Source organism: Durio zibethinus, unplaced genomic scaffold (assembly GCF_047325235.1).
Source record: "Durio zibethinus cultivar Kanyao isolate XHJ-2024 unplaced genomic scaffold, ASM4732523v1 HiC_scaffold_290, whole genome shotgun sequence".
NCBI classification, from domain to species: Eukaryota; Viridiplantae; Streptophyta; class Magnoliopsida; order Malvales; family Malvaceae; genus Durio; species Durio zibethinus.
The window spans coordinates 27,964-37,500 of record NW_028322913.1 but is presented as its reverse complement, the minus strand read 5'-3'; the positions used below and the strand labels follow the sequence as shown (position 1 = coordinate 37,500).

The window sequence follows — 9,537 nt, the reverse complement described above, 5'->3', positions numbered from 1 at the left end:
AAATGAAATGATATATGATTCCAATATGTAAGGTCTACGAAGCATCTCATAAAGAGCAATGTAATAGAGCATCAATAGAGATTCATCAATAATTAGATGAATATCTGTTCATCGAAGAAAAAATCAAGAGCCTTAAGTCAATAAAGACTGAGAAGGTTGACTAAAGAACAAATTAACAAATTTTTTTATTAAATATTATTTATTAAATATTAAATTTTTATTTTTATTAAATATTAAATTTTTATTAAATATTAAATTAAGGCTCCATTGGAGAATTCAGACCTAAGCATTAATCGAGAAGCGATGGGGACGACGGAACCCGTGAATGCAGAGGATTCTATTGAAAACGAATCCTAATGATTTATCGGGTAGGATGGCGGAACAAACCAGAGACCACTTCATTTCTTTTTATTCTGTTCTGATTCTGAGAGGTCATGAGTTAACCCGACAACTGAAATAGATATTGAAAGAGTAAATATTCGCCCGCGAAAATTTTATTTTCATTTTAAAAATTTTATTTTCATTTTTTTTTTTTATTTTCATTTTAAAAATTTTATTTTCATTTTATTTGATTGTTAAATTTTTGTCGATCCGAGATGAATATGATAAAAAAAGACAAAACAAAATAAAGATTCGTTATAACATTATAACAAAAACAAGATAAGACATTATCTATAAATAGAATCCATGTTTAATTACTTATATATATATCCAATATATATCCAAACAAGATATACAAATTTATAATAGATCAGATAAAATCTCAAATAGATCAGATAAAATCTCAAAGCAAAGAATCCCAGGATTCAATCTATTATTCAGTAACTACCTATATATCTTAAGAATAAAATAAAATATTTTTTAGTCATTTTTTTCGCGAGGAGCTGGATGAGAAGAAACTCTCATGTCCAGTTCTGTAGTAGAGATGGAATTAATAAACAACCATCAACTATAACCCAAAAAGAACCAGATTTCGTAACCAACATAGAGGAAGAATGAAAGGAATATCTTATCGAGGTAATCGCATTTGTTTCGGTAGATATGCTCTTCAAGCACTTGAACCCGCTTGGATTACATCTAGACAAATAGAAGCGGGGCGCCGCGCAATGACACGAAATGTACGCCGTGGTGGAAAAATATGGGTACGTATATTTCCAGACAAACCAGTTACGGTAAGATCTACAGAAACACGTATGGGTTCGGGGAAAGGATCTCCCGAGTATTGGGTAGCTGTCGTTAAACCGGGCAGAATACTTTATGAAATGAGCGGAGTAGCCGAAAATATAGCAAGAAAGGCTATTTCAATAGCGGCGTCCAAAATGCCTATAAAAACTCAATTCATTATTTCAGGATAGGAATATAGAACCAAAGGAAAGAAGTCTTGGGAATAAAAAAAACAATTGCGGGTTTCCTTTTTTTTTTTTTTTTGACAAACAATATTTCTTTTTTTCTTCGTCCTTTGTTCCATTGAAAGAAGAGATTAAAAAAAATGATTCAACCTCAGACCCATTTGAATGTAGCAGATAACAGCGGGGCCCGAGAATTAATGTGTATTCGAGTCATAGGAGCTAGTAATCGCCGATATGCTCATATTGGTGACGTTATTGTTGCTGTGATCAAGAAAGCAGTACCAAAGGCACCTCTAGAAAGATCAGAAGTGATCAGAGCTGTAATTGTACGTACTTGTAAAGAACTCAAACGCGACAACGGTATGATAATACGATATGATGACAATGCTGCAGTTGTCATTGATCAAAAAGGAAATCCAAAAGGAACTCGAATTTTTGGTGCGATCGCCGGGGAATTGAGACAGTTAAATTTCACTAAAATAGTTTCATTAGCTCCTGAGGTATTATAAGACGAGACCTCAATTCAATATAGTTATAGTATTTAAATTAGAGTATTTAAATGACATAGATTAATTAGTAGATTGTGTCTCACGTATATACCTTTACTAAGTAAAAAAAAAAAAAGAACATGTTGGTTATATCAAAATTCGGGAGCAACAATAATTTTAGTTTACCATGGGTAAGGACACTATTGCTGACATAATAACTTCTATACGAAATGCTGACATGAATAGAAAAGGAACGATTCGAATAGGATCTACTAACATCACTGAAAACATTGTTAAAATACTTTTACGAGAAGGTTTTATCGATAACATAAGGAAACATCGGGAAAGAAACAAATATTTTTTGGTTTTAACCCTACGGCATAGAAGGAATAGGAAAGGACCATATAGAACTATTTTAAATTTACGACGGATCAGTCGACCCGGTCTACGAATCTATTCTAACTATCAACAAATTCCTAGAATTTTAGGCGGGATGGGGATTGTAATTCTTTCTACTTCTCGGGGTATAATGACAGACCGGGAGGCTCGACTAGAAGGAATCGGCGGAGAAATTTTGTGTTATATATGGTAATCTGTCTAACATCCGAATTGTATCCGAATCCGAAACTTTCCATTTGTGAAAAAAAAAAGCACGGGTTGTCTAATAGAACTCCTCCTGCCCTACAGTAGTTGATACGTCAAGGAAGTTTTACCTGGAATAAAAGAACAAAAATGGATTCATGGAGGTTTAATTAGTGAATCACGTCCACTCCAGATTCCTTTAGATAATGAAGATCTGATTCTAGGTTATGTTTCAGGAAGGGTCCGATCGAGTTTTATACGTATACCACCGTGGGATAGAGTCAACAAAAGTGAAGTAAGTGCTTATGATTCAACCAGGGGGCGTATAATTTATAGACTCCGCAACAAGGATTCGAACGATTAGGTAGTTTTTTCAACTTCAAGATTCCTTTCAGGGGGATCCAATTCAAGGTTCAAAAATTTCAAGAAACTTATTTTCTTCCAATAAGTAGATTCGGAAAAATTTAAGGAATAACAACTATGAAAATAAGGGCTTCCGTTCGTAAAATTTGTGAAAAATGTCGACTAATCCGTAGGAGGGGACGAATTGTCGTAATTTGTTCCAACCCGAGACATAAACAGAGACAAGGATAATCTTTCTATTCTAAAAAGAACTCCTTAAAGTTAAAGAAAAGAAACTAATCTTAAAGAAAGCGATGAACAAATAAAAATAGAAGATCTGTTTTGACATGAAATGGATATATCCATATATCTCTGACTTATCCTTATGAAATGATAAAATATGGCAAAACCTATACCAAAAGTTGGTTCACGTAGGAATGGGCGCAGTAGTGCACGGAAAAGTGCACGTAGAATACCAAAAGGAGTTATTCATGTTCAAGCAAGTTTCAACAATACCATTGTTACTATTACAGATGTACGGGGTCAGGTAATTTCTTCTTCCTCCGCCGGTACTTGTGGATTCAAGGGTCCAAGAAGAGGGACTCCTTTTGCTGCTCAAACCGCAGCGAGAAATGCTATTCGAGCAGTAGTAGACCAAGGTATGCGACGAGTGGAAGTTCTGATAAAAGGTCCTGGTCTCGGAAGAGATGGAGCATTACGAGCTATTCGTAGAAGTGGTATACTATTAAGTTTCGTACGGGATGTAACCCCTATGCCACATAATGGCTGTAGACCTCCTAAAAAAAAACGTGTGTAGAAATAAACACTAAAGAGATTTCAAGAGAAATAAATGATTCAATGATCTGATCAAATAAAATAATATTACTATGGTTCGAGAGAAAGTAAAAGTCTCTACTCGGACACTGCAGTGGAAGTGTGTTGAATCAAGAACAGATAGTAAGCGTCTTTATTATGGACGCTTTATTCTGTCTCCACTTATGAAAGGCCAAGCCGACACAATAGGCATTGCGATGCGAAGAGCTTTGCTTGGAGAAATAGAAGGAACATGTATTACACGTGCAAAATCTGAGAAAATACCACACGAATATTCTACCATAGTAGGTATTCAAGAATCAGTACATGAAATTTTAATGAATTTAAAAGCAATTGTATTGAGAAGTAATTTGTATGGAACTCGTAACGCCTTTATTTGTGCCAAGGGTCCCGGATATGTAACTGCTCAAGACATCATCTTACCGCCTTCTGTGGAAATCGTTGATAATACACAGCATATAGCTAGCCTAACCGAACCAATTGATTTGTGTATTGGATTACAAATCGAGAGAAATAGAGGATACGGTATAAAAACGCCAAAGAACTTTCACGACGGAAGTTATCCTATAGATGCTGTATTCATGCCTGTTCGAAATGCGAATCATAGTATTCATTGTTATGGGAATGATAATGAAAAACAGGAGATACTTTTTCTAGAAATATGGACAAATGGAAGTTTAACTCCTAAAGAAGCACTTCATGAAGCCTCTCGGAATTTGATTGATTTATTTATTCCCTTTCTAGATGCGGAAGAAGAAAACTTACATTTAGAAAACAATCAACACAACGTTACTTTACCTTTTTTTCCTTTTCATGATAGATTAGCTAAACTAAGAAAAAAGAAAAAAGAAATAGCATTGAAATATATTTTTATTGACCAATCAGAATTGCCTCCCAGGATCTATAATTGTCTCAAAAAGTCCAATATACATACATTATTGGACCTTTTGAATAACAGTCAAGAAGACCTTATGAAAATTGAACACTTTCGCATAGAAGATGTAAAACAAATATTGGGCATTCTAGAAAAGAAGTAGAAAAGCATTGCGAAATTGATTTACCAAAATTTTAAATCCATTGGATTTAGGATTTATTTCATTTTTTTTTTTTTTACTTTAGAAAATTAGAAAAAAAAAAAAAAAACGAAAATGGATTTTGAACCTTCAGCACAATCCATATATTGGGACCAGAATTGAATAAATGTATCTAGGGAGAATTCACTTTGACTTTGAAGTGACTACTCCCTAGATACGCACATCATGATATTTTATTTTAAAATTGATTCAATTTAAAAAAGACCTAAAGTTAGGGATTTATCAATCGGTAATGTTGCTCCAATACCCAACCAAAGGGCCACCGCAGTACCAATCAAAAAAACGGTTGTCGCTACTGGACGACGAAATGGATTTTGGAATTTATTAACATTTTCCAAAAAAGGTACTGTTAATAATCCCGCAGGTACTGAAACCATTAAAAGAACACCCAATAACTTGTTAGGTACTGTACGAAGTATTTGAAATACAGGAAAGAAATACCATTCAGGTAATATTTCCAAAGGAGTTGCAAATGGATCCGCGGGTTCACCAATCATTGAAGGTTCTAGAACCGCTAAGCCTACGTTACAAGCAATAGTACCGAGAATTACTACTGGAAAAATATATAAAAGATCATTGGGCCATGCGGGTTCCCCATAATAATTATGACCCATACCTTTAGCTAATTTAGCTCTTAATACAGGATCGTTCAAGTCAGGTTTTTTTGTTATTAGGATAGGTGAATTTTTCTAGATCCATCCCCCGAAGGAACCGGACATGATAATTTTTCATCATCCGGCTCAAGCAAAAATCAATCGAATCAAATGGATACAAACGGATACATATAAAATGAATCTATATGTTATCCACACATATATGAATGATTTCATATGTAAGAAAAAAGTTACCTGATTCCATTTTACGAAGTTGCAACTATACATTCCAAGGAATGCCATTTTTACAGGTAAATGCTCAATACCCAAGTAGGCGTACAAAGTTGATCGTGATCAAGTGCTTTCTGGGTCGTCTTAGGCCTTGCGATTCACCTTTATCCCAAAAATATATCGAGATTTTTTACATACAAAGGATTTACTTGTTACTAATATAGTCTAGCCTTTGCTCTTCTTTAGATCCCTTGTTTCACTCCGATAGTATAATAATAATAAATCGGGTCGATGCAGAAGAAATGAATGTATTTTCATACTATTAAGATAAGAAAGTAAAAAAAAAATAAAAATAAATAAATAAAATCTAATTTGCATTATGCCAAATCACTTATTCTACTGGATCTTACGGAGCCCTGTTCATACACGACATCGTCAGGTCTGATCATAGAAAAGATTCTCTTCAAGCGAACCAGCCTATCCTTTGTATGGGGCTTACACGGTGGTTGGAACAAAGACACATTTGGTTGTGAATTCCAATGTAGCAGATAAAGGCATATTTCTGCATGGCCCAATCAATAGTTCAAGTCACACACTCCCATAATCCATTTTCTCTTCGGGGAATTCCCTTCAACTATTCATGTCATATCAAATAAATAATAGAATATTGTGGAGTTGAAAGGAAATATCCAAATACATGTCTTATTTTTTTTTTTTTTTCAACAATCCATATTTGTAGCAATGAAATACTATTGTTCCTCCCCCAAGTAATAAGATAAATGATTGGCAAGTAATAAGATAAATGATTGGTTACAATATAGCTATGGTCTATATTCTCTATAAAGGACCAGAAATGCCTTGCTTACGTATCATTAGGAAATGCATTAACATAAATACAGCAGTAAGAAGGGGTAATACAAAAGTGTGTAAACTATAAAAACGGGTCAAAGTGGATTGTCCCACACTAGCACTTCCACGCAATAACTCTACCAAAGGCGATCCTATTACCGGAATAGCTTCCGGAACGCCTGTTACGATTTTGACTGCCCAATAACCAATTTGGTCCCAAGGTAAGGAATAACCTGTTACACCAAAAGATGCAGTCAACACAGCCAGAACCACGCCTGTAACCCAAGTCAATTCGCGAGGTTTTTTAAAACCACCAGTGAGATAGACACGAAATACGTGCAGGATCATCATTAAGACCATCATACTTGCCGACCATCGATGAACTGATCGGATTAACCAACCAAAGTTAGCTTCAGTCATTATGTATTGAACAGAAGTAAAAGCCTCAGTAACGGTTGGACGATAGTAAAAAGTCATAGCAAATCCTGTAGCTACTTGTACCAAAAAACAAGTAAGCGTAATTCCTCCTAGACAATAAAATATGTTAACATGAGGAGGAACATATTTACTAGTTATATCATCTGCAATCGCCTGAATCTCGAGGCGTTCTTCGAACCAATCATAGACTTTATTGAGATAGGTAAACCAAGAGGACTCCCCCCCTGAGAACCGTATATGAGAATTTCATCTCGTACAGCTCAAACAAAAACACCCAAATAATAGCTGAAACGGATATGGAATAGAAAGTTTGAAACTTCTTAATCTTTTCATTCAATTTTATCTGAAGACACAAAAGAGTAAAAATCCGAAAGCTCTTTTTTGTAGTTGTAATTATAATGCCAAAAAATCAAGTCGGCGCATTCGTCTTTATGTTGATCAGGCCTCTTGAATCTTCTATTTACCTACTTATTTCTTTTCTTTTTCTTTGCTTTGATTTGTTATTTATATGGAATGTGGCTTTATTCTTGTTTTCTTTATTTTTAATAGGAATTCTCTTGTTAAGACCCTATGAATCAATTGAAACTTCAGATTCATACCAGAACCGCGATGATTCAATAAAACCTTCAAACTAAGTCCAAAGATTCTTTGAGTAAGAATTATTGGATCATCACTTATTCAATGAATAGAATAGATATAATAAATAAAAATACAAAGAAAAGAAAGGTTTGTCCTTTGATCAAAATAAGCATAAACTAAATGAGAGTTTGAAAGAAGAAAAAATTTCTCGATTTATAAATAAAAAACCTCTTTCTTTGAAAATTTTTTTTTTTTTTGAGTCCGGCCGCGAGGTTTGAATATTAAGTATGAATCATAGTTCGAATACTTCGTGATCCATTTCATATATTCCGTGCTCCAGATACTAGAATGGCTATCCGACGGGATAAAACTATCTCGATCAAGAGGACAGACCCATTTTCTGTACTATCAATAGGATCAATTATAACAAGTCACACACTCATATTCCGGAAATACAGAAACAAAAAAAATTTCGCGGTCGAACTACCAAAATAGAATGGGCTAAAAAAAATCCGAGAACTAAAAGTTTCACTTTTTGTATTGAAAAGCGAGGCTTCGTGGTTCTTGTGAATCTAATTCAGCGAAATTCCATCCAGTAAAACGGAAGAATTATAAATCTCCAAAATAATAGATAAGAATATCGAAAATAAAGCCATTGCGACACCCATCAAAGGAGTCGTTCCCCATCCAGGAGCTACTTTACCATATTCCGAATTCAATGGTTTCAAAAAATCCCCTACAACAGTTCGTCTTGGACCAGATCTAGAACTACCCTCAACGGTTTGTGTAGCCATAAATCTTATTTTGTATTCAGTGAGATCTGTTGACTTTGTATATCATTCCGCTGTAAATAAACGATCTTATCATAGATCCATTGTGATCTTGAAATTATATTTATATTTATATTATTTATATTTATATTTATATATATTATTTATATAATTATATAATAATGGAAACAGCAACTTTAGTCGCCATCTCTATATCTGGTTTACTTGTAAGTTTTACTGGGTACGCCTTATATACTGCCTTTGGGCAACCCTCTCAACAATTAAGGGATCCATTCGAGGAACACGGGGACTAATTGAAGTAATGAGCCTCCCAATATAATATTGGGAGGCTCATTACTTCAATTGAGATAATGAAAAATCATTTCATTTTTTTAGTTGGAACTTTAGGCGGTTCTCGAAAAAAGATAGCGAAAAAAATTATCCCTAGAGTAGATACTAAGAGGAATGTATAAACCAATGCTTCCATAAATTCGATCGTGGTTTACAATTATAGCTTCCGTACCTATTTATTTAGAATCATCTCCCGAATAAAATAACGAAAGAACAAGAATCAAAGAAAAGGCAGCGATTTTAATCAAGATTTTTACAGCAGCCTATGTCAAATCACAAACAGAAAATAGAAGCGAAAAATAACAAAGCAATCTTGCATCAGACTACTTGTCTTCTTGTAGTTGGATCTCCAAGTTTTTGGAATGCTCCAAATTCCACTTGAGCATCCAAATCTGGATCAATACCGGCAAAAACATCTCTGAACAGGGTTCTAGCACCATGCCAAATGTGTCCGAAGAAGAAAAGCAAAGCAAACGAAGCATGCCCAAAAGTAAACCAACCCCTTGGACTGCTACGAAAAACACCATCGGATTTCAAAGTAGCACGATCTAATTCAAAAATTTCACCCAATTGAGCACGTCTAGCATATTTTTTCACAGTAGCAGGATCACTATAACTCACTCCATTGAGTTCGCCACCATAGAACTCAACAACAGTTACACCTACTTGTTCGACACTATACTTCGATTCTGCCCTTCTAAAAGGAACATCCGCTCTAACAATTCCGTCTCCGTCTACCAAAACAACCGGAAATGTTTCAAAAAAAGTAGGCATACGACGTACAAAAAGTTCACGCCCTTCTTTATCTCTAAAGATAGGGTGTCCTAACCACCCAACGGCTATTCCATCCCCGTTGTCCATTGAACCCGCTCTGAATAATCCTCCTTTTGCCGGATTATTGCCAATGTAATCATAAAAAGCTAATTTTTCAGGAATTTTAGACCAAGCTTCTGATAAACTTTGATTTTCGGCTAACCCAGCACTAACCCTTCGATATATTTCTTGCTGGAAGTATCCTTGATCCCATTGATAACGAG

General features: G+C 34.8%; 1 protein-coding gene across 1 annotated transcript; it reads right to left on the bottom strand.

The window, feature by feature from the left end:
• Positions 1-4,713: 4,713 nt before the first annotated feature.
• On the bottom strand, positions 4,714-8,217 carry LOC149508892 (cytochrome b6). Its single transcript, XM_089757794.1, has 2 exons — positions 7,817-8,217; positions 4,714-6,992 (listed from the first exon to the last, which is right to left on the bottom strand). Exons 1-2 carry the CDS (start codon positions 7,820-7,822, stop codon positions 6,351-6,353), a joined length of 648 nt encoding a protein of 215 aa, XP_089613920.1. The 5' UTR covers positions 7,823-8,217; the 3' UTR covers positions 4,714-6,350.
• Positions 8,218-9,537: the final 1,320 nt, after the last annotated feature.